At 47.0% G+C, this 25,122-nt stretch overlaps 1 protein-coding gene across 2 annotated transcripts in view; it reads left to right on the plus strand.

Moving 5' to 3' along the window:
• The window catches only part of LOC147748690 (phospholipid phosphatase 3-like), a 90,650-nt gene that overhangs the window by 36,156 nt on the left and 29,372 nt on the right, over window positions 1-25,122 (plus strand). For both annotated transcript variants that reach the window (XM_086963571.1, XM_086963573.1), the window contains one exon: window positions 2,061-2,118. In XM_086963571.1, the coding sequence (XP_086819697.1) occupies window positions 2,061-2,118 (58 nt within the window). The remainder of the gene's footprint in view (window positions 1-2,060; window positions 2,119-25,122) is intronic.

Below are 25,122 nucleotides of genomic sequence, written 5' to 3' on the forward strand. Positions count from 1 at the left end.
AACGTCTCGTTATGGTTGGTTGGATTTGTTTGGAATCAAGACACAGCAATAGGTAAGCACCAGGGGCATTGTCTAGGGTATGGCTCTGTCGGTTTCCCGTTCAGAGGTACCCTGAGACGGTTGCATTGAGGACTGTTGTGTGTCTCCCCCCATGCCCATCCCAAAATGTCTTCTCCATGGGTCCCATATCTTGCGGAGTTTCTTTGGGCACCCCCTGCTATGATATGTGGTTTGCTCAGCCGTCATATATATATATATATATATTCCCCTCATCATTCCTGTATAGTCCCTGGCGACAATTGGCCCGATTCACAGAACTAATTTAGGACAAAATCCTAAACGTACTACCATTTTGGTATTCACAGAAGGCACTTACTAATTTCAGTATTCACAGAAGTCAGGAGTCCTAACTTTAGGACTCCTAAATGCCTTCTGTGAATACCGAAAGTCTTAAAGTTAGGATTTTTCCCAGTTCAGGAGTAGTAAAACTTTAGGACTCCTAAACTGAGAAAAATCCTAACTTTAAGACAATGAGTAAGTGCCTTCTGTGATTACCAAAATGGTAGTAAGTTTAGGATTTTGTCTTAATTTAGTTCTGTAAATCGGGCCCCATGTTAGCAGTCCTCTGATTAGAGCCTTGTGACAGAATGTTAGGAGTCCTGGTTTAGACCCATGTTATAGAATGCTAGGAGCCCTGGGATTAGACGTAGATGATAAAACATTAGGAGCCCTAACATTAAACCCCAGTGACAGAATGTTGGGAGCTTTAGGATTAGAGCTCAGTGATAGAATGTAAGATTCCTGGGTTCAGAGCCAGGGACAGAACGTTAGGAGCCCTGGGATTAGACCCTTGTGAGAGAATGTTATTAGCCTTGAGATTAGACCCTGGTGACAGAATATTAGGAGCCCTGAGATTAAACACTGGTGACAGAATGTTAGGAACCCCGAGATTAGAGCCAAGTGAAAGAGTGTTAGGGCCCTGAGATTAGACCCCAGTAGGAGAATGTTTAGGAGCCCTGGGATTAGACTGGGCGACAGAATGTTAGAAGCCCCGAGATTAGACCGTGGTGACATAATGTTAGGAACCCTGGGATTAGAGTCCAGTAACAGAATGTTAGGTGTCCATGTTTAAACCAAGGTAACAGAGTGTTAGGATCACTGGGATTAGACCCTGGTTACAGAATATTTGGATGCCTGAAATTAGACCCTGGTTGCAGAATGTTAGGATCTCTGAGATTATACCCTGGCCAGAGAATGTTAGGAGCCCTGAGATTAGACCCTGGTCACAGAATGTTAGGAGCCCTGAGATTAGACCCTAGTGAGATAATTTTAGGAGCCCTGAGATTAGACCCTAGTGGGAGAATTTTAGGAGCCCTGGGATTAAAGCCCAGTGACAGAATATTAGGTGCCCTGGTTTAGACCCTAATGACAGAATACTAGAAGCCCAAGGATTAGACCCTGGTGACAGGATATTAGTAGCCCTCAGCATAGAGCCAGGAACAGGATGTTAGGAGCCCTGGGATTAGGACCCTGGTAAAAGAATATTAGGAACCCTGAGATAAAACCCAATTGAGAGCATGCTTAGGAGACCTGGGATTAGACGGGGTGACAAAATGTTAGGAACCCCGAAATTAGACCCTGGTGACAGAATGTTAGGAGCCCTGATTTGAACCAAGGTAACAGAATGTTAGGATCCCTGGGATTAGACCCTGGTGCCAGAATATTAGGAGCCCTGGTTTGAACCAAGGTAACAGAATGTTAGGATCCCTGGGATTAGACCCTGGTGCCAGAATATTAGGAGCCCGGGGATTAGAGCCTGGTGACAGAATGTGAGGAGCCCTGGGATTAGATCCCAATGATAGAATGTTAGGAGCCCTGGAATTAGACTGGGTAACAGAATGTTAGGAGACCTCGGATTAACACATCAGTTTCAGAAGTGGTTAGCAATGTATAATGTTACGTCTCAGCTGCCCTGTGGCATAGCAGGCATTCTTCATTATCATGTGTCACTCAATTTATGTGCCGTTACACTCACTCCTTTTATCTTCTGGTTCTTGCAGGAAGTCCTTTTACTCCGGCCATGCATCGTTCTCCATGTACACAATGATGTACCTTGTGGTAAGTTACCTACCTCTCCATTACCTTTCTGCTGCCAAGTATCTTGTTTCACCTCAGCATTTCTTGTACAAACCCAATTTAGCTAAATAAATTATAGGCTTAATCTTCTATCTCCTCTTGATTACTGATAGAACCACTGCTACCGAACAGCAGTTTTCTGCAAGCCAGTTGGACATTCCGATGCACCAAATTACATTTTCAAACGCAAATTGGTGCAGGAGCAATGCAACTTGAAAATTAGATTTATGAATCCAAGCAAGGCCATCTTGCATGACCCTGAGTGGCTTCATAAACCTTGAGTAACGCAACGCAGCGCAAGTTGCTGCATTACATTACTCTGCACCAGGGAGGCGCTTTCATGGGTGTTGCGTGGGTGTTTTTGCGCAACATCCATGGATTTTGACACATTCCCAGATTTACCAGAAATAGTAGGCCTGGGAATGGGCCAAGAATCTTTATTTCTCCTTGTGTTAGCCTCTTTCTATGTGTGCTGCATTCTGCAGCACACATAGAAAGAGGAAAAAGCCTCAGGGTATTGTTTTTGTGCAGAAGGTACCCCAACCTGCCCAAAATCAATCCTCCTTCCATTGGAAGCACCCTTGTACTGTAATGCAATGATGCCTGCATAGGCGCTAGGCAGCTGGAAGGGCGCCAATGCAGGGTAAAAGGCAGGAATGCGCTGTGTTGACTTAAATATTGCACATTCCTGCCCTTTCCCTATCACACAATGCAGTGCACCAAGTGACTTGCTGCACTGCACTGCGTGACCTGGCCATGAATATGGGCTTTAATTTGGTTTCCTACTTCCAAGCGGTCTGGACTACCAAGCGTAGACATGAGGTTGAAAATGGAGGAGCCACCAGCTTTATAAGACAATGCAAAAAATTAAAAGGTTGAAGTCTGCATTCTTAATACACACCTTAACTTTCCTACTTGAGCAGAAAAGAGCCCGTTAGAATTTTGCCAGTGGAAGTTGTTCACAGCTGAGCCAGAGGCCCAATAACCTACAAGCCTCTGTATCACCTTCAGAACTCAGCCTCGCTCGAGCCCTTATCACCTGCGGCCTCTTAATTCAGATTAGGCCAGTGTCAGCAGTTGCAGGCCCCATCGTAATTGAACTGTTTTTAGGTCAAGCCTAGCGGCTGCACACATGCGCTGCTTGCTTTGCGAGGCATGCAGTAGTCGAGTATGCTGGGCAAGCCTTGTTTTCTCTCCGCCCATATTTTTGATTGGCTGGTATCATTGTCCTTGGTAAATGTTGGCTTCTGATTGATAATGAGGCTTGTTAGTCCCTCCTTGTTACCGCCCTGTTGCCATTTGTCACCTTCCATGAGGACTGGATCTTTTACTTGTGGTGTTACCCGGTTTTCCGTCATAAGTCGGCAAGCACTATTTTTTTTTATTTGCAGCGCGGTCCGCTTTCGCTGTAGCTGTTGTACTTGTTTATTTAATTTTTTGTGCCGCACAGGCCGAAAGGGAGCATTTCTACTCCCTAATCTAACAAGCATTTGCAATGCAATAGGTTTCTCATTTACACAAGTTTGAGCTATTGACATTGAAAATAACAATGGCTTTTATTTTTGTTTTAGTTAAAAAAAAAAGGTATTGTCATTTACAATGCCAATAGCACTTGCGTAAATGCGAGACCTATTGCATTGCAAATGCTTGTTTAGTTTCACACAAAGATTTCAGCTGTGAGAAAACAACAAATTCTAAGTGTGAAAGTCTGGGGGGAAATGAATTACCAGAGGACTTGGACCTAGAATTACTGAATCCCCTAGTAATTCCTCATTTCTTAGCGGACCCCTAGGGCCTAACTCATAATGGGTCAGATTTTCACCACCCGCTGAGTTACCTGAACTCCCAATATCGATAACTTAGAGAGTGGGAAAATCAGGCCCATTTTCGTGGCTACTCGTATTGACGACCTGTGAAGTGTTAATATCCCAGGACGAAAAGAGTTCATTTGAAATGACTTTAAATAGTTCAACAATAATTGTCAGTTTTTATCACATTTACAATCACATCAGGGCACTCTGAAATCAGTATTAATTCTTAGTAACTAGTCGACGGACATTGACACATTTGCTTATCTTGTCTTTTTTTTTATCTGTTGTCTTTCCATCTTATCTTCCTGGAGCACAGTTTGCAGGGGTTACAGAAATGAATGTACTGCTGTTTAAATGCTTTTCTGCTCGGCAAAGCGCATGAGAGCTCAGCTTCCCATGAGCAAGCTTACAGATTTCCCATGCTTTGTAAATAGTCCCTCCTGTTGTTGCTGCACAATGCTATCTATATAAACCACTGGGAACCTCCCGTGAAAAAACACAGGACCATTGTAAGCTGGATGGTTGTGAAGAGGCATTGAGCAGAAATCACCTTCTATGATCTGCAGAACCTACTGCTTTCAAATTATTGCTTGAACGAGACAGAACGGCGAGAGGATTTGCTGCTTGGATGGCAGCTTTATCCAATCAACGTACTGTTGATAGTCTACTGTGCTTCAAGTTAGAGCCCTCATTCTACATCATGCCTCATTATGTAGTACACATGGGGAAGTCCGTGGTAAACAATCTGAGACATATGCTAGAAGAATATATTGAACAACTACAGGCCTATGGCCAAAATCACTGTTTGAGAAGATGTGTGGTTGATCCCTAAGTTCAGCCATTTCCACACGTGTCCTGCTTCCAGGATTTGTTAAATCTCGCAAGTATATGTACAGTGCAGGAACAATAGTGGGTAATCACCATGGTAACTTACACCTGTGAGTAGTTTACACATGTTTACTCTTACATTTTTGAGTCACTTTAATACATTTGGCTATTCAACATTTACAAAAGTAATGTTATTCAAAAGTGTAGACTTCCATGTTTATCCCCTAAAAGAGGGGGTGGAGATACATTTATAAATGTAAGTTACTACTGCCTAAAAGGAGCAGTAGTAAGTCAAGCACCGCACATGGCCAACCACTGATACTACAACAGAATCCCATAGAAAATAATAAAGGGAAGTATTCCATTGGAAATAATGTTAAATACAATTAACTTAATTTGACTTATATATATATATATATATATATATATATATATATATATATATATATATATATATTAACTTCAATTAATTCTATACATAATTTCTAGTAATTTTGTAATACTTTATAATACATTTAAACAGTTTACTTTAGATAGGATTTGTTTAAAGTAAATCTTTAAAAAGTATTATGCTTTAACCACATGCGCGCTGCTCTTATTCTGCTGATATGCTGACTTTTTAAAAAACCCATTGTTCATGACGAGCTGGGCTCGTCATCAGTGTTTGAGGAGGCTACACCATGACGAGCCCAGCTCGTCATCAGCCTCGAAGGGGTTAAACCTATGTGTGAGATGTTTTCATCTGGTGCGTGATGGCCACTGAGGTGCGATGATCATGTTATGATACGTGCCAAGACACCAAGGGGGTGAGCTGGGAGCTGGGGTTATCGCAGCGTTGTAATCTTCTTACCCTGACTAGAATAAGGATCCCTATTTGGACAGGATGCAAACCGCTGCCAACTAGAGACCCCCATTTCTAACAACATAATATATATATATATATATATATATATATATATATATATATATATATATATATATATATATATATATATATATATATATATGTATATATATATATGTATATATATATATACACACACACATATACACACACACACATTCATTGAAAAAAAACAAAGGTTACAAGGAGATTATAGTTAGGCTCAGATTTCACTTGTACAAGGCAATTGAAATTCAGCAGTACTAGTTACCTGAGCTAACTATAATTCTATAACTTACGCCCCACAATGCACTACTTATGACCTCACATATTACATCACTTTTGACATGGTCAGTGACATCCCTGATAAAATCATTGATGAAATCTCGATTGACATCACTGATGACATCATCCAGTGAGTGTAAGTGTTTCTTAAAAGTTTCTGAGGGATACAAATATATACTAAGCTACTGAAAAAGTTAAATTACTATTCGTTTTGCACTACTAATGAGTGATACTGTTTCTAATATATGTAATCTCAGTGGCACTGTGACTGTCTGTATCAGTGTGGGAGTGGGTGTCTGAGTGGCAGTTTGGGTGTATGAGTGGGTGTGTGAGTGGCTGCATGGGTGAATAAGTGGCTATGTGTTTGGCTGTATGGGTGGATGAGGGGCTGTATCAGTGACTGTGGTAGTTGTGTGAGTGGCTCTATAGGTGGATACATGTGTGTGTGAGTGGCTGTATGGGTTCCAGAGTGTCTGTGTGCATGGCTCGAAGGTGAGTGACTGGGTGTGTTATGTTATGTTAGGGAATTTGTAGAGCGCATGGCTGTCCCGGCAAAGAGAAGCCCCAGCGCTAAATGTCAGAGGGAGGGGAGCTAGAGAGGCTACTGCTCACTGAAACAGCCAAGTTTGGACTACCTTTCTAAAGGACAAGAGATTAGAGATGTTCCTAATAGAGAGTGGTACTGAGTTCCAAAGAGTCGGTGCAAGCACCTTAAACACGCATCCACCAGCTCTGGATCTGCTGAACCGCTGCACCTGCATCAGATGAAGATCAGCAGAGAGGAGAGCATGGGTCAGAATGTAGTGATGACAAAGGTCGCTGAGAATCGCCGGGCCAGAGCCCGCCAATATTTTGTGTGTGATACAGAACGCTTTGAATCTGATTCTCTGCTCAATGGGTAGCCAGTGGAGGGGGCACAGCACACCTCAAACAGAACTATACTTCGGTAGGGCGAGCTGTGTTTGTGCTGCTGCATTCATGGTGCGCTGGAGCCTGTTAATCACGGATTTATTGGAACCAAGCAGAAGACTATTGCAATAATCCAGCCTGGCCAAAATCGTGGTTTGGACTACCAACTGGCGAGTGTGAGTGTCAAGCAAACCCAATATGGGTTTGAGGCTGCGAAATATACCGAAGCAGGTCCCTGCCACGGACTTGGTGTACTCCTCAAAATAAAGGGCATTGTTGACCTGAATGCCGAGGCTTTTTACAACAATTTTTGGCACAGGAGGAGTACCCAGCTCCGGTGGGCACCATTTGTTGCCCCAAATATGAGAGTCTTTGCCTAGTAAGAGGATTTCAGTCATTGACGAGTTCAGCTGGAGACTGTTCACCTCCATCCAACCCGCTATAATCGACAAATCTTCCTGGAATTTGGTAGCATCCGGGCTAGAGTCATTGGTGCAAGAAAGGACCAGCTGCATGTCATCCGCATATGACACCAGGGAATTGTTGCAGGTTTTTGCCAACAGTGCCATTGTTAAAGAATAGATCTTCAACAGGGTCAGACTCAATGCCGACCCCTGAGGAACGCCACAGCAAAGTGACTGTGTCTGGGAGTGAAAGGGAGGGGAGATGACCTGAAAAGACCTACTGAGCAGAAAGGATGCAAACCAGGCAAGAGCTTTGCCATTGATACCGATTTCCTGCAACCAATGGAGCAAGATGTTATGTGAGACTGTCTCAAAGGCGGCACTGAGATCTAACAGAATGAGTGCTGACATACTGTCTTCATCCATAGAGATTCTAAGTTGCTCAGTGTATAAGTGGATGTATGCATAAGTGAGTGGATGTTCGACTAGGCATATGGGTGAGTGAGTGACTGTTTTGCACAGTAAGTATTTGTGCTGAGTGGCTGTATACACTAGTGAGTGGACACGAAAGTGATTATATTGATGTGTGTAAAATGGTATGTAAGTGGTTTTGACTATAAGTGAATGGATGTGTGAGTGGCTTTATGGGTGTGTGAGTAGTTCTGTTAGTAGCTGTAGGGGGAGTGAGTGTCTGAGTGGCTGTATGGTTGATTGAGTGGTTGTGTGAGTGGCTGTGTGGTTGTGTGAATGGGTATGTGAGTAGTTGTAGGGGTGTGTGAGTGGCTGTATGGGTCTGTGAGTGTGAGTGGTTGTGTGGGAGTGCAAGTGGCTGCATGGGTCTGTAAGTGGCTATATGGGTGAGTGAGTTATGTTATGTTACTTTAACTTTTAAAGCGCAACGGTTACCCAAGGGTGTCCTGACGCTGAGCACTGCCTAATTGGGTGCTGTGGTGTGAGTAACTATAGATTAAATAGCCAAGTTTTCAGACATTTCTTAAAAGAGATGAGCTCAGTGGCATTTCTGAGGTGAAATGGTAGTTCATACCAGGATTTTGCGGCACATGTGGTAAAGCTCCCACCACCCAAGCTAGCTTTTTTGACTGGGGGGACTATCACTTGTTTTGCTCCCATGGAACGAAGGGTCCTCCTGGGAATGTACCATTGGAACCATTGTTTCAAATAGTCAGGGCCTGCACCTTTTAGGGCCTTTTAGACCCTACAGAGGGCTTTAAATGTAGCCCTTTGCTTGACCGGCAGCCAGTGCAGGCGCTTAAGTTCCTTCCTGACATAGAAAAGCCTTGGTGTCCCCGTCAGCAATCTGGCTGCTGCGTTTTGCACTATTTGGAGCCTATTTATGCGTTTTTTTAATATTCAAATAGAGACCATTACAATATAATTGTGACATAATGAGTGCTGTGATTGCTGTCCTAAGGCTGTCTTCCGAAAGAAGAAACTTTATTTTCCTTAAGCTTCTAAGGAGGAAGAAACATGCAGAGACAACCTCACTTATCTGGTCCCCAAAAGTGAGTCTATTATCCACTGTAACCCCAAAATTCTTCACTTTCTTGGCTGGTTCAGGGAGGGGTCCCAGTTCTTCTGGCCACCATAAGGGTGTCCAGAGGTTCAGATTGCTGCCAAATATGATGACCTCTGTTTTTCCTGAATTAAGTTTCAGGCAGTTGGCAGACATCCACCCTAAAATGGCTTTCATACAGTTGTGGCATTTTATTCCAGTTTCAGCCTCTTGCCCACACCGAATAGACAGAACAATCTGTGTGTCATCCACATGCAATGTGAGGTGGACCCCGAAGGATCTTATCAGGACCGCCAGAGGGGCCATGTAGACATTAAAAAGGGTAGGGCTAAGGGACGAACATGAGTGTGTATGTCAGTAGCTTTATGGGTCTGTGAATGGGTGTGTGAGTGGGTATATGAGAGGTTGTATGGGGTGTAAGTGGGTGTAATTGGGTGTATGAGTGAGTCTGTCAGTGAGTTTGGGAGTTTCTGAGTAGGTCTGTGAGTGGGCGCATGAGTGTGTGAGTGGGTGTCTGAGTCAATGAGTGGATCTGTGAGCGTGTGTGTGTGTGTCTCAGTGGGTCTGTGAGAGGCTGAACGAGTCCTTGAGTGTGCATGAGTGACTGAGTCAGTTGTGAATGGGTGTGTGAGTGGGTCTTTAAGTGAGTGTGTGAGTGTATGAGTCAGTCTGTGAGTGGGTACGCAGTAAAAAAAAAGTAGGGGGCACATAGGAACAGGTCCTCATGCCAGCCCCTCCTGTGACAGTCCTCCTGTCCAGCTTGCTTGCAGCCCACTACTGCCTTGGCTTTTGTGCCTCCTCAGCTCATTTTCTACTTGTTTTTCTGCCTCTTCTCTGCTTACTGTTGCCCTCTATGTTGCCTCTTTCTGCTTATTCTGCCAGTTATGTTGCCTCTTTCTGCTCACTCTTGATCTTTATTCTGCCTCTTGCTGCTAGTTTCTGACCCCTATTTTGCCTCTTGCTGCTCGTTTCTCACCTCTATTTTGCCTCTTCCTTCTTATTCTGCCTGTTTTTTGCCTCTTTATGCTAGTTTCTGACCTTTGTTCTGAATCCTTCTGCTCCTTTCTGACCTGTATTCTGCCTGTTCCTTTCTGACCTTTATTCTGCCTGTTTCTGCTAGTTTCTCGCCCTTATTTTGCCTCTTTCTGCTCGTGGCTGACCTTTATTTTGCCTTTTTTTCCTCATTTCTCACCTTTATTTCGCCTCTTCCTGCTGTTACCTGACCTTTATTTTGCCTCTTTCTGCCCTTTATTCTGTCTCTTCCTGCTTGTTTCTGACCGCTATTTTTCCTCTTTCTTCTAGGTTCTGCTTGTTTCTCATCTTTATTCTGCCTCCTTCTGCTCATTTCTCACCTTTATTCTGCCCCTCTCTGCTCATTTCTCACCTTTATTTTGCCTCTTTCTGACCTTTATTCTGCCTCTTCCTGCTCATTGCTTACCTTTATTCCGCCTCTTTCTGCTTGTTTCGGATCTTTATTCTGCCTCTTTCGGCTCATTTATCACCTTTATCTTGCCTCTTTTGCTCATTTGTGACCTTTATTCTGCCTCTTTTTACCCATTGCTGACCTTTATTTTGCCTCTTTCTGCTAGTTGCTGACCTTTAACTGCCTCTTTCTGCTCGTTTCTGTCCTTTATTCTGCCTCTTTATGCTTGTTTCTGACCTTTGTCTTGTCTCTTACTGCTCATTGCTGAGCCATATCCTGCCTCTTACTGCTCAATTCTAACATTTATTTTGCCTCTTTCAACTAGTTTCTGATCTCTATTTTGCCTTCTTTCAGCTCTTTTCTGACTTTTATTCTGCCTCTTTCTGCTTGTTGTTGACCTTTATCTGGCCTCTTTCTACTCGTTGCTAACATTTATTCTGCCTCTTTCTGCTCCTTTCTAACTTTTATTCCTCCTCTTTTTGCTCGTTGCTGGCCTTTATTCTGCCTCTTTCTGCTTTTTTCTCACCTTAATCTTGTTTCTTTCTGCTCATTTCTGACCTTAATACCTCCTCTTTCGGTTTCCTGCTGACCTTCCCCCGGGACAACAGGGGAACCTCAAGGCCTCTCTGGTACAAGCCAGTGTCCCGCCTCCTGTGGGAGCCAGCATTGCTGCTGCATGCAGGGAGCTTCTGGAAATGTAGCACCCTGCACGCAGGAGCAATACTTTAATCTCTTTCATTGAACAAGCCAGGCATGACGAAGTATGTGAGGGCATAAGCAGTGCATTGCGGGGCGCAATTTATAGTCAGCTATGATGAATTTCTTTTTTTTTTTTTTAGTTCACTGACATAGTCATCTAACTATAACGTTACTTTAACCTTTGTTTTTTTTCAGTGAATTTCTACAGGTTTTTTTTTAAAGCACATCTTTTTATGACACCAAACTATAACAGTACTTTAAACATATACACATACACATATACTTTAGGAAGAACATTTATACTTTAAACTTCAGTAAAAGAGCTTTAATGTAATTTTAAATTAATAGTGGTATAGCTTTTTAATTTTGTTCTACGTGTAAAATAAAATTATGAAATTAATTTGCATTGATATTTAACATACATTTTAAAAATTTTAATACACCTTTTTACTTTCCTCTCTACACCAACATAGTGAGATCTCTGCCACTCGGGCGGAGAGCTCCCTATTGTAAAATATGGGCAAAATGTAAAAAGTTGTATGTATTAGTAAAAATATGCTTATGTAAACTATTATTGTAATTTAATTATTTTAAATTTGTATTTTAAATGCAGAACAATATAAAAAATGCTTCAATACTAAAAATGTAATATCCTAGATAACTGCACTGGTTATAGAGCCCAGAAAACAGTTGCACCCTCAAACGGAATCCTAGACTTACAGACCACAAAATGCAAACAGCTCAACCCGGGAAACTGCTTTAGATATGCAGGTAAACTAGCAAGGGCTGACCTATGATTCTCCATGGAATTATATAATTAGGTACGTGCATATACAACAGTTATGACCCACAATAATGCTAAGACTGTGATATGTGGCAGTCAGCAACAAATTATAATTTATACCTCTTAAATCTACATAGGACATATCTGCTATGAGGGGTTTCCATTATCAGCACTGTACAGACGAAAAAACAGCCACCATCAAATGAAAAGGAATAACAAAGATATCTGTCACACATTGCTGGAAATCTGGAGAATTTTAGTATAGTTCATAACTGCAGATTTAAAATGTCTGTACAATCTGACATCTTCTTTACGCCTCACAGAGATGCTCAGATATGGGATTATAAGAAAAAAAAACATCCTAACAGATCTCTTTATTGATCTCTCTCTCCTACCATGCCAGGGAAGTACCACAACTTTACATTAAATATCAAGATTGGACAGCCTAGTGCAGTACCAGTTAAGTAGACTATATCATATGAAACACCGTAAAGGAGCGTACAGAGCTGTTCAAACCTCACAGCATGCTGAAAACCATAAAGCAGCATATCTGTCTCTCACACTTCACCGTCCAATACAGTGCTACGTGCTGCATTCATGTGTTTATGCTGCTCTGCCACCCCAGTTCAGACATGGTGTCTGAACTGGGGTGGCAGAGTGGGCTAAAGAACGGTGATGGATTAAACCCAGATCTGTTGATTGGGTGTGAGTGTTTGATTGATTCAGATGCTCCGTCCATCACCACCCCCTTTTGTACCGCTTTGTTCGCCATAAGTTGGCAGGGTATGCTCAGATGTGAGTCCCTTGCTCACTTTGCCACTGGATTCAAGCAAGCCTGGCTGAAGATGGCTGGAATGCCAGAAACCGGTCCTAGAAAGCTTGTTTCCGGTCCAGGGAAGGCATGGCTTGTTAGTTCGGCTGGACTGTTCCCATGAGGCACAGGGTCAGACTGATTTGCATATGGCCATGTCTGAACTGGGGTGGCAGAGTGGGCTAAAGAACAGTGATGGATTAAACCCAGATCTGTTGACTGGGTGTGAGTGTTTGATTGGTTCAGATGCTCCGTCCATCACCACCCCCTTTTGTACCGCTTTATTTTGATGTCGGGCAGACTTGTGTTGGCCCAACACCATTGCAGGTAGAGGTCCGGCCCATTTCCGACCACAGAGTTGTGATGCAACCGCACATGGTGCGGTCGCAAGCTCCCTTTTCTGTATGGGAGCTTGTGCTGCAGTCGGAAACTGGCCGCAGCCCACCTCACATAGAGAAAAGGGAGTTTGCTTTCATCCCTGCATCGCGTGGCAGGCACCACACATTGAAGGGATGAACAGGGGGGCACCATAGGTGCCCCCTCGGACCCCAACCAGAGGCCGCTCGCTGAAGAGGGCGCTGCTAGGGGCCCCTAAAGTTGCTTTCGGACAGGGTTTCCATGTCGGAAAGCCTAGTATGGAAACCCGGTTGGAAACCAACGTCGTAATCTGGACAACGTAAAACGCCGTCCATAGGGATTACATGCCGGTTTCCATCTGGCAGACGGGCCCCTTGAACCCATCGGTTGCCAGCCGGAATGTCCAGCCACTTCCAAAACAACCTCTATTGTAATTAGGCTGTCAGTTTTGAAACCGCGATAAGGCTCAGAAAGCTTTCCGAGTCTCATCTTAATGAGGCCCTAAGTAGTAAACTTACATGTGTGAGAATCTTTTCATCGAAAAGATAGGAGAGGTGGAGAATAATACTCGTAGAGCCCTTGAATCAGGCCCTCATGTGTGAAACGTTAGTTCAAGTTGTGATGTACAGAGGGTACCTGGAACCGAATAGTTCACTTGGACCTAACTGTAGCTCTGTGATCTATTATTGGGTCATGCCACACGGGATCCACTGTGGGTTCACCTAAGATCACCGAAGGCTCAGTACTAATTGAAGATCAGAGTGAGATGCATCTTTAACTACACGAGTAACATCCCTCATATAGCACATGATATATTGCATCCAGTGTGAGACGGTGCCTCGTATTTCATGAGAGACTTCTCAGTTATAATGAGAAATGTAAACACTTCTTAAATAACATAATGAATCACATAAATGAACACCCTTTATATCCAAGGACACACAATAACAATAACGAGTTATATATTATTTATGTAACATTGGCATGTGGTGCAGCCGCACAGTAAAGGTTCATGCATTTTAAACAGAACAATTGAGGAGTTCCATTTGACAACTAAGCATAACTGTGAGGAAAGGTTGAACGTTTTGTTTTTTCGTATTTTGCATATTTAACCTCTTATATGTTTAGGGCAGATTTACAAGCCCCTTGCGCCTCTTTTACGCCGCTGTTGCGTAATTTATGTGACGCAGCGGCGGCGCAAAAGATGCGCCATGGTGCGGGGTATTTACACAGTGACGCATCTGGGAGATGCGTCGCGTTGTAAAGCCCTGCGCCATATGTAGGCGTTTCGGCGCAGGGGGGGCGTTCAGACGCAGGAACGCCTCCTAAAAGTGGCTGAGTGAAATCTACAAGATTTCACTCAGTCACTTTTAGGCCAATGCTGCGTCAAAACCCTGCTCCTGCTTGAAGCAGGCGTAAGGCTTGGCGCAGCATTGGAAGAATAGGCCCCCCCCAGAGCCTTGCTGGAGCTGCGTCGCGCTTGCGACGCAACTCCAGCAATGCGCCGCCTTTACGGCACAGATGCGTGACACATCTGTGCCGTTTTTGCCCCATGGTGCGCGGCGTTGTAAATGCGACGCATCATGGGTGGCGGAGCTGCGGCGCACAAATACTTGCGCATCCCTGCTAATTTGCAGGGATGCGCCAGTAATTGTAAATCTGCCCCTTAGTATTTATGCTTTTACCTGCTTATCTTGTCTGCTTCTATGTCTGATACCCTCACGGGTCATGTTTGCGCTTTACAAAACTTCAAATAAATGAATAAATAAAAAGTCGCCGAGGAATACATGTATTATATGTAATAACTGAAAAAAAATGTCAATTAAGGATGACTTATAATTAAATATTGGTTTGTGGCAGTTTGCAAAATGATGGGGCCGTGGATGGACCTCCGCACTGCAGTTACCTAGTGCAGAGGCCCTTGGTGAACTGGCCCCTGTGAGTCCAGGTTTAAGTGAGGAGGAGTTTGAAAAAAAAAGAGTTTTCAGCAGTATCCTGAGTGATAAGATATTGGGTTGGGAGCATGGTAGAGACAGGAGTAAAATACAGAGACAGATTGCTTCAAGGCCAGAGGGGTTTGGAGTTTCATGTTTCCCAGAAGCAGATTCTACCATGCTTCTTTTATTGCCAGAACTGCAAACAACAGATGTTACTATTACCCAATCTAATGGCACTCACTATGACAACCTATCCTCTTGCTCCTCGCCTCTAATTCAATTTCAAAATACCTTATCAGTGATCCCTTTGTATTTCCGCATCACTTGAAATAATCACACCATATGCTACATCTCGGGTGACCTTTACCCTTAAGAAGGGAACCTACCCTGGTGATCTTTTTTATTTCAAATCTGTTTATTTAATATAAAGAGAGCACACAATAAAGAGAAAAAAAAGAATAGGAAACATACAGCAAAGAAGTTAGGGCCAATGTTCATCACAGGTGGCAATATATAGCATTGCAATTCTGTCAAACATAAACAATACATTGTAACCCAGATCTAGAGGTGGGAAAAGCCTGAAAACAGGGGGCGAGGTATGAAGTGCGGTCGCAGGGGTGATCTTTTTTAAACTGTAAACATTTTAAATCATTCTTTTAGTTGTCTGATTTCGAATCATTTGTATTCATCATTTCCATGTTACAGTTTCCTTCGTGTTTATCGTGTAATTTGTTATCAATAGACTTCGACATTAACAGGTACAGTAATCCAACGCGTTTCGAACCAAACGTTCCATCATCAGAGGCACTTGATCCTGCACTTTTCCCATTCTTGAGTACTATAAATAAAAGGTGTTGCTATAGGATGCAAGGATGAGTTGGTCTTTACTGTGATTCAAACTAGTGACCTGCAGATCGAACACGGCAGCAGTGAATGGGAATAGAGTTGACCCCTCTTCCCGGCTACTGAAAAACTCCTTACACTGAATGGGAGACAACCACTACATCACGGGACGTTACAGCACTTTCTGCATATTCTGAGATGCCTCCATTGCAAGCCTGCAAAATCTTCAAAACCTGGTAAAACACCAAAAAGGCAGCAGCCTCCCGGAACAAAAGTAACTATTTTGACAGCCAGTGTAACACAAGGAGGAAAGAACTTCCCAGGCGTGAGACAAAAATGAGAATGAAAGAAAACAAGAGTGACTCTTTCCTCTTTTCGTCATCAGGGACTTGGAATACCACCCATACTCACAAGACTTCAACTCACTTTTGAGGTTCGGAAGAGATAATCAACTCATCAAGCAGTGATGAAAAATGGAATCCCCCAGATATAATAGCGCATAAAATTCAAATCATTCCACCACTTTCTTTGACACAGTTCCTATGCCATCTTCAATCAATCAATCATTTGTAAAGCGCACTACATACCCGTGAGGGTCTCAAGTCGCTGGGGGGGGGGCTACTGATCGAACAGCCAGGTCTTGAGTATCCCCCTGAAGGTCAGCAGGTTTTGGGACTGTCGTAGGCTCAGTGGGAGGGTGTTCTATGTCTTGGCGGCGAGGTGGGAGAAGAATCTCCCAGCGGTGATTGTTCTTTGGATGTGCGGGACGGTGGCAAGTGAGAGGTTGGTGGAGCATAGCTGGCGGTTGGGGCTGTTGAAGGAGAGCCGTCTGTTGAGGTAGGCTGGGCCGGTCTTGTGGAGTGACTTGTGGGTGAGGAGCTTGAAGGATATCCTCTTGTTGACGGGGAGCCAGTGCAGGGTTCTCAGGTGAGGGGTGATGTGGCCGTGGTGTGGTACGTCGAGGATCAGTCGCGCTGAGGCGTTTTGAATGCGCTGTAGTCATTTGATGAGCTTGGTCGGGGCTCCCGCATAGAGGGCGTTTCCGTAGACGAGTCTGCTGCTGACAAGGGCCTGGGTGAGTGTCTTTCTTGTATCTGTCGGGATCCATCTGTAGATCTTGTGGAGCCTGCGGAGGGTGTTGAAGCAGTAGGAGGAGACGGCGTTGACTTGCTTGGTCATTGAGAGCGTTGAGTCGAGGATGATTCCCAGGTTGCGTGCGTGGTTGGTGGGTGTCGGGGCTGCCCCCAGTGCCGTCGTCAAAGGCTGAAGGGTTGGAGCCGAGGATGAGTACCTCCGTCTTGCCGAGTTCAGCTTCAGGTGGCTGGTCTTCATCCAGTCGGTGACAGCCTTCATTCCTTCGTGAAAGTTTGCTTTGGCGGTGATGGGGTCCTTGGTGAGGGAGAAGATCAGCTGAGTGTTGGTGGCGTAGGAGATTATGTTGAGGTTGTGCTGTCAGGCTACGTCAGCGAGCAGGGCCATGTAAATGTTGAAAAACGTCGGGCTGAGGGAGGATCCGTGGGGTACGCCTCAGATGATTTCGGAGGCTTTGGAACGGAATGAGGGGAGGCGGATGCTCTGGGTTCTGCCGTAGAGGAAGGAGGTGGTCCAATCCAGAGCCTTGTATCGGATCCCTGCGGCGTGGAGGCGTGTGCTTAGTGTGCGGTGGCAGACGGTGTCGAAGGTGGCAGAGAGGTCTAGGAGGATGAGTGCTGCGGTCTGGCCGTTGTCCAGCAGGGTCCTGATGTTATCTGTTGCGACGATGAAGGCAGTCTTGGTGCTGTGGTTGCTGCGGAACCCTGACTATGAAGGGTCCAGGATTCTGTTTTCTTCGAGGTATCAGGTTAGCTGTCTGTTGACGGTTTTCTCGATGGCCTTGGCCAGGAAGGGGAGCAGAGATATGGGCCAGAAGTGCGTGAGGTCTCTTCGGTCTGCTCTAGGTTTTTGAGTAGGGCGTTGATCTCGGCGTATTTCCAGATCTCTGGGAAGGTTGCGGTCTCGAGGGAGAGATTGATAACATTGCGCAGGTGGGGTGCAATGGAGCTGCTTGCTCTGTTGAAGACGTGGTGCGGGAATGGGTCTGACGGAGATCCGGAGTGGATTGTGCGCATGGTCTTGATGGTGTCATCGATGCTCACGCTGGCCCAGGCTAGCAGGGGGTCATGGTCAATGGTCTGCAGAGGGTCTGTTGTGTTGCTGTCTGTTGGGGCTGTCTGGGTGTTGAAGCTGTCGTGGATGTCTGCTATCTTGCAGTGGAAGAAGGTGGCGAGGGAGTCGCACAGGGATTGCGACGGCGGGATGTTGTTGTTGTTGGAGCTGGCGTTGGAGAGTTCCTTCACGATGTTGAAGAGCTGCTTCCTATTGAGTGCGTTGTTGTCAAGGCGGTCTTTGAAGGAGGTCCTTTTGGCCACCCTGATGAGGTGGTGGTGGTTGCAAATGGCGTCCTTGTGTGCTGCATGGGCTGTCCGGAGTTTGTTCACTGTGCTATTTCTTATCTAGTTTCTGTCAGGCTTGCTTGGAGGCTAGGAGTTCTGGGGTGAACCAGCTGGCCCTCTTGCTGGAGTCTCTTTGGGGGGTTTCTTCAGCGGGCGAGGGTGAGGTGTCCCTGCTATATACAGCTTTTCATTGTCTTCCGGCTAGTTTTGCACGGTAGAAATACATACACATACATAATGAGCTTCAGGTAGTGTAATGCAAAGTAACATGAACGTTTTTTTTCTGTAAAAGTGAGACTTTCCGCTGGAAATCAATTCACCCGCTGTTTCCAGGTGCCCACAGATTGAACTATTCCAAGTGATATGAAGCCCTCAACAAAGGGTCTTCTATGTCCTGGCGTAATTCATGGTGGTCCTATTTACATCTGATATAAGTCAGCAGTGACTGTTCCATAGGTGAATCGCTTCAGTAGATTAACGTTAACCTCCAAGACGAGATCTTTCCTCCTTGGAGACCTGTATCCATGGGCGTCCGCAGGGGAGGGGGCAGGGAGGGGTGCTTGCCCCCCCTGGATCGCATGTCCATCCAGTGCATGCCATACAGGCGGTAAGAATAACCACAACCCATCTTCAAGCGCGGTACGAGGTGACAGTGGCGGCGGACAGGGGGCAGTAGAGGGCTAGCTTTCTAACCCAGACTAATGAAGAAACATCACTTCTGGTGACACCTGTGCTAGGTCTGCGGTCAGGGACGGTGCTGGGCATGGGCAGTGTGGGCATCTGCCCAGGGCCACGCAGCCTTCTAACTATGACGGGCCCCCCACGAGCCCATCATCCTTTTGAAAAAGTGCATTTTAACGAGTTACACGTGGGCAGCGCCCTCCCTTTAGGTGTTCAGTCGAGGTGCAGCAGTAAGGCCCGAGGCGGACCCTCCTCTCCTAGGCCATAATGCCATGGGCTGAAATGGTAATATGACCCCTGGATTCCTTTCAGCTGTGGCAGACTAGCCAGGGCTGGTTTTGTGGCAGTGATCAGATTTCTTTGCTGGCAACTCTCTCTTATCCTAATCGCTGCAGATGCTTGAACTGGCCTTAGGTGTGAAGTGAGCCCTGCCCCTGCATGAATGAAAGGCAGAGCATCCTGCAGGGCTCACAGATAACATTGAGTTGGTAGGAGGGAAGGAGGGGTGACCCCACATCCATTCTTACCACCCTGAGAGGAGTTCAACGAACCCTCCAAGATACACTCAAGTTATAACCCCTCAAGCCACTCTCATTATTTGTTTTACACATCTGAAAAGGTTGCACTACTCCCTGGCATTATGTTTGTTCATATCTGAAATATTGAATTCCCGTGTTCCTGGGTACATCTAAAGAGGTCTGGTGTCCACTTTTGCTTTTAATAGAATTATCGAGGGAGAGGCACATCTAAAAGGGGCTAGACAAACAAAAGAAGGTAATAGGTGGGGGAGATGACAGAGCAGCAGAGGTGAAATCTGAACATAAGGGGCAAAACAAATATATAGAACAAGATGCTTAAGGAAAGGGAGATGGGGAAGGAGTGATGTGTATGTAATGGCAGAATCAATGAGAGAAGGGAAGAGTCTTGGTTAGGTAAAAGGAATAGCATGCAAAAGAGAAATGTAACAGGCTTGGGGAGAGTGGGAGGATGGAAGGGGAGAGAATGCTGTAAATAAAACAAGAGCCTTGGTGAAACACAAAATGATGGGGTCCCTCTCTGCAGAATGTGGGTGCCGCTCGTGCTGAGGATCCAAGGAGTCTCTTGTGCTTTTGCTCGCCACAGGAGTGGTTGGGAGCTGACGCTCGTTTGGGAGCAAGAAGCTGTCCCTAAAGTCCGGCCGCAGCGGAGGTGAGAGGCGCAGGCGAGCGGGACTGCGAGGACCAGCAGCCCATTTGACATCACCAGCTGGTTCCTCTTCCCGCCGCGCCGCGCCCCCTCCCAGTGCCACGCCCCCCTGCCTGGGGAGTACTTTATTCCTCGCGGCCCCCGATTCGCGGGTGCCGCTCGTGCTGAGGATCCAAGGAGTCTCTTGTGCTTTTGCTCGCCACAGGAGTGGTTGGGAGCTGACGCTCGTTTGGGAGCAAGAAGCTGTCCCTAAAGTCCGGCCGCAGCGGAGGTGAGAGGCGCAGGCGAGCGGGACTGCGAGGACCAGCAGCCCATTTGACATCACCAGCTGGTTCCTCTTCCCGCCGCGCCGCGCCCCCTCCCAGTGCCACGCCCCCCTGCCTGGGGAGTACTTTATTCCTCGCGGCCCCCGCTTCGCGGGAGCCGCTCGTGCTGAGGATCCAAGGAGTCTCTTGTGCTTTTGCTCACCACAGGAGTGGTTGGGAGCTGACGCTCGTTTGGGAGCAAGAAGCTGTCCCTAAAGTCCGGCCGCAGCGGAGGTGAGAGGCGCAGGCGAGCGGGACTGCGAGGACCAGCAGCCCATTTGACATCACCAGCTGGTTCCTCTTCCCGCCGCGCCGCGCCCCCTCCCAGTGCCACGCCCCCTTGTCATACTTAGGAGAACCCGCTCACGCGTACCGCGGGACGCGCGCGGGGCGATCACCGGGGCGAAGACCGGGCAAAGAGCGGGCCGTTCTAGGCCGTTAGAGGCCGGCAGAGACCGGACCGGGCCACCCCTCTGACGCTCTCGGCCCTGTAGCTACCCCCACAAACTCCACAATGGCGACCAGAACCTCACGAAGCAAGTCCGCCCAACAAGGTACAAGTACTCTGGAAAACTTTTTCCCTAAGGCGAGTAACTTAGCTAGCAAATGCTCGTCAATCCCAGAGGCGCTCCTTGAGATGGGTCCGGAAAGTGTGTTTTTGGACCAGGGGGATACTCTTTCCACAGACGCTAGTACACCGATCCCACTGGATGTTACCCATATGTCACTAATGGACAGTATTGATCAGACGATCGAGTCGGTCCTCCAGCAGTTAAGGACTCCCCTGACGCAGAGGGACAGGAACTCCTCCCGGCTATCTGGGATCTCTGACCATCCTGCCATTCCGGAAAGTAGGGGATCAGTCTTGCAAGATGCAGGCCAGGTCGACCTGCTTACAGATTTTGTAGGCAGTAGAGTGGAACAGCCTCCCAAAAGGAAAAGGTCCAGGAAAGCAAAGAAGGCAAAGAGGGCCAAAGTCGATACAATAGAGCCAAATCAGACTGACAGTATAGACATTTCTGCCTCTCCTGATCTCAATTTATCAAGGTCCAGGTTGAATCACATGGGCTCTCCAGCTTCCGCCCCCCTATCCCTGCACCCGGGCCCTTTTGTTTTCGGTGGGGTAACTTCCACTAGCACTGATTCATTAGTCAAATCACTTACAGACATCATGAAGAATTTGCTAAACCCCATTGCAGCTAAACTGGACGCCATAGAGTCCAGACTGAAGGCACTGGAAAGTGGTCACCTAAGGAAAAGCCCTGGGTCAGCCACAAATGTGACAAATGCCCCTCCAGTCCCCCGGGCTTCCTCGGGGAATAGTCTGCTGCCCGCTGCACCGTCTCAGGGCACCAATAGGGTGCTGTCAGGTACAGACGGTGCGCTTGTTCCCCAGACGCACCCTCTGTTACCTCCGGCACCTAGGCCCCCTGTCCCGGCCCCAAGGAGATCAAAGCAAATTCCTGCGCCACAGATAGGGGGAGTAGCGAACCCTACTAATGGCCCCACTGATGGTCCCGCTCCACATTTTGACAGGCGCAGGGTGGTGAATCTGCCCCCAGAAGCAGTCCCATACACGGTAATCATGGTGGGAGTACCTGAGTTAACTGGTGACATGAGGGAGCCCCAAGACTCGTTACGTAATAAGGTGATAAGCTGGCTTAGTATCAATAGGCCGCTGCCTCCTAACCTGAAAGGTGAGGTCCTGATGGTCAGGAGGATCCCTTGGATTGGTCACACCCCAAAGAATAGGGCAGGGGACTGCATTATCATAAGCTTTAAAAGCCCCCATGTAGCTAACTACATCTCCAACTGGCTTGTAAGGCCTGACAAGTCCAATATTGAACTTGTCCCCCTCTCATACTTTTACCCAAATGTAAGCAGCAGTGAGGCAGGGGGGGAGAAGGGGTGGACTAGAGTAGGTTTTGCCGTGGATGGCTCACGCTATAGACCAAGGCACCATCCACCACATGCCCAGGCAAACTTTATACACCATAATAGATTTTCCTGCTTAGACCAGGTCGACTGACCACAAACCAGGGAGACCTCTCCCAGCCCTGGGAAAAGGGTGGATGACGCTCAAAGTCGGGTGGGAGAGAGTATAGTCCCTGTAACTGAATCGGGCCTGCAGGATATTGCTAAAGTTGAGGTGCAAAATCGGGTGGGAATGGCTGCAGCCCCTGCGACTGAACACGGTCCGCAGGATAACGCCAAAGGTCGACCACTTAGCAGTGGTGACAGTCTGGGCTTACAGGGGTCTTATCACAACATCGGGACTGACCGTATCCTCCAACTCGGGGGGGGGCGGAGTTGGCCGGTCCATCCGCCATCACGGAGTGTACGACTGCTCTGCCAGGAATTCAGCCACCCACAGTCCCAGGTCAACCCCTTACTGTAGGTCAAGGCCCCTTACCAATAGATCAGGGCTTGAGAATTGTTTCATGGAATGTAGCGGGCATTGCAAATAAGGAAGGCACACCGGAGTGGGACCATTTAGTGGGCAGTAGCGACATCCTCCTTCTCCAGGAAACGTGGGCGAGGGACACCGCAACTAGGAGCGGGTTTGAAGTATTTGAAATCCCTGCCAAATGGGGTGGGAGGGGGAGGCCGTCAGGTGGTCTGGCAATCTGGATCGCGAGCCACGCTGGGTGCCAGGCGGAACAGGTGCACACGTTCTCGCAGGACATCCAGTGTGTTCGGCTCACATGGCCTGGTAAACCATCATGGGCCATTGTGAACGTCTACTCGCGACCGGTTGCCGCACCAAACGAATCTCCAACCCTAAACGACCTGTCCTCCTTCCTGGGGCAACTCCCGGGAGATCTCAGGGTGGTGCTTGGAGGAGACTTCAACTGCCACTTTGAACCTTTGGAGGGCATGTCGGAGGGTGCCCTTACTGCCGAGGATGATTATTGGGGGGTCCCACCCTCGTCTTCCCCCCATCCCAAAGCATGGTCCCCTCTTGCAATACAACTTATGGCCCTAACCCTGAACTACGCACTGAGGGCTTGTAATGGTCGCACCCCTTCCGACACTCCCTCAGTGTGTACCTTCAATAGGAGGGGTCACGAGTCGAGGCTAGATTACATCATGTTAGACATTACACTCTGGCCAAAAGTCCTCGACTTTAGGGTAATAAACAGGTTAGATAGCGACCATAATGCCCTTTGTTTAAATATCCAGTGGCCCATCCATTTAGCGGGCAAAGTGGCAGAAAACCCAGGGGGAGACACGGGGGAATTGGTCCTTACAACCAATAGGCGCAGGGTCAAGTGGGGAAAGCTTGTGAGCTCAGAAGAGACCATTAGCAAGCTATACGAGTTGGCACTCCCAAGGTTCATGGAGGTGGATGCACTTCTAAACGTACCAAGATCCCCGGAATACAATGAGAAACTGGGTGATATCCATCAGGATCTCGTAAGAGACTTGGCTGAGGTATTTTACCCGGTGGTGCCCAATAGAAAGAAAAAGACCCATGTTCCCACCTGGTATACCTCCTCTTGTAGGGCAGCAAAGACTGAGCTCATTGCTGCAATAAAAGAGGGGACAAATAAGGCCAAGGTACGTGACCTTAGGAAATACTATAAAGCTGTGTTAGCGACTGCCAGGTCCGAGTGGGACTGGAATCACTGGCATGAGCTTCATGATGCCCTAAAAGTCAGGGATTCCCGCAAATTCTGGGCCCTTGTTAATAATGGCATAGGGGAACTCAAAAAAGCAGTGGAACCCAATATTGCCCCCGAGGTTTGGGAGGCCCATTTTGGGGAGCTCTATCAAGACACTAACCCCTGCCCTGACACAGCCCTGCTTGCGCCCTGTGGCACACAGGATTGTGAAATGGAACTATCCCTGGGGGAAGTGGAGGCAGCCCTCAAGCACCTATCATCGGGGAAGGCGCCAGGTCTGGATAGGCTACCTGGGGATCTGTTTAGGCATCACATGGACATCTGGGGCCCATACCTCCTTATTCTTTTTAATGCCATCCTAGGAGGTATGGCAATCCCTGGGTCGTGGCTGGGGGCAGAGATTGTTCCGATCCATAAGAAGGGATCCACTCTGCTCCCCGCCAACTACAGGCCTATTAGCCTAATAGATGTACCCCAAAAGCTCTTTGCGCGCCTCATCCTTAATCACCTCCTGGACTGGGTGGAGGACAATGACATCATGAGCCCCCTCCAGGCTGGCTTCAGAAAGAACACGTCGACCATGGACCAGATCTTCCGCCTTCTTCTCCTATATTGGAAGACTGTAACTATAGAGGGAGGAAGACTGTACATGGTCTTCGTGGATCTGAGGTCAGCCTTTGACCTAGTCCCCAGAGGGAAACTTTGGGAGGTTCTGCAGAAGCTAGGAGTGCCCCCCCCACCTCCTTAGCATTATCATTAGGCTGCACGATAACAACTATGCACAAGTGAGGTGTGGGAGGGATGGTAAGCTCTCGGGCAAATTTCCGGTCCGACGAGGAGTCAGACAGGGCTGTGTCTTGGAGCCGACCCTGTTCTGTCTTTTCATCAACAGTGTCATTCAACATCTTGACACTGTTGAGGACAATGATGCCCCGGTTTTGGCAGGCAGGAGGGTTCCGGCAATCATGTTTGCTGATGATACCCTCTTGCTTTCCAAATCCCCCATGGGGATCCAGAGGGTTGTGAATGGTTTTGGCCTTTTCTGCCGTCAACATGGGTTGGAGGTCAATACAGATAAAACCAAGTTTATGATCTTCAATCCCCCTGCCAGAACCAGACCCAACCCAAAACTGGGGAAGTTAGTCTTGAGAGGGTCTCGACCTTTATATATCTGGGGGTAACGCTACAAGAAAACTTAGCTTGGGACTGCCAGATAGCGAGATCAAGGCTGAAACTATCCCAGCTAGCA

The sequence above is a fragment of the Lissotriton vulgaris genome, chromosome 1_1 (genome assembly GCF_964263255.1).
Source record: "Lissotriton vulgaris chromosome 1_1, aLisVul1.2, whole genome shotgun sequence".
Lineage (NCBI taxonomy): Eukaryota > Metazoa > Chordata > Amphibia > Caudata > Salamandridae > Lissotriton > Lissotriton vulgaris.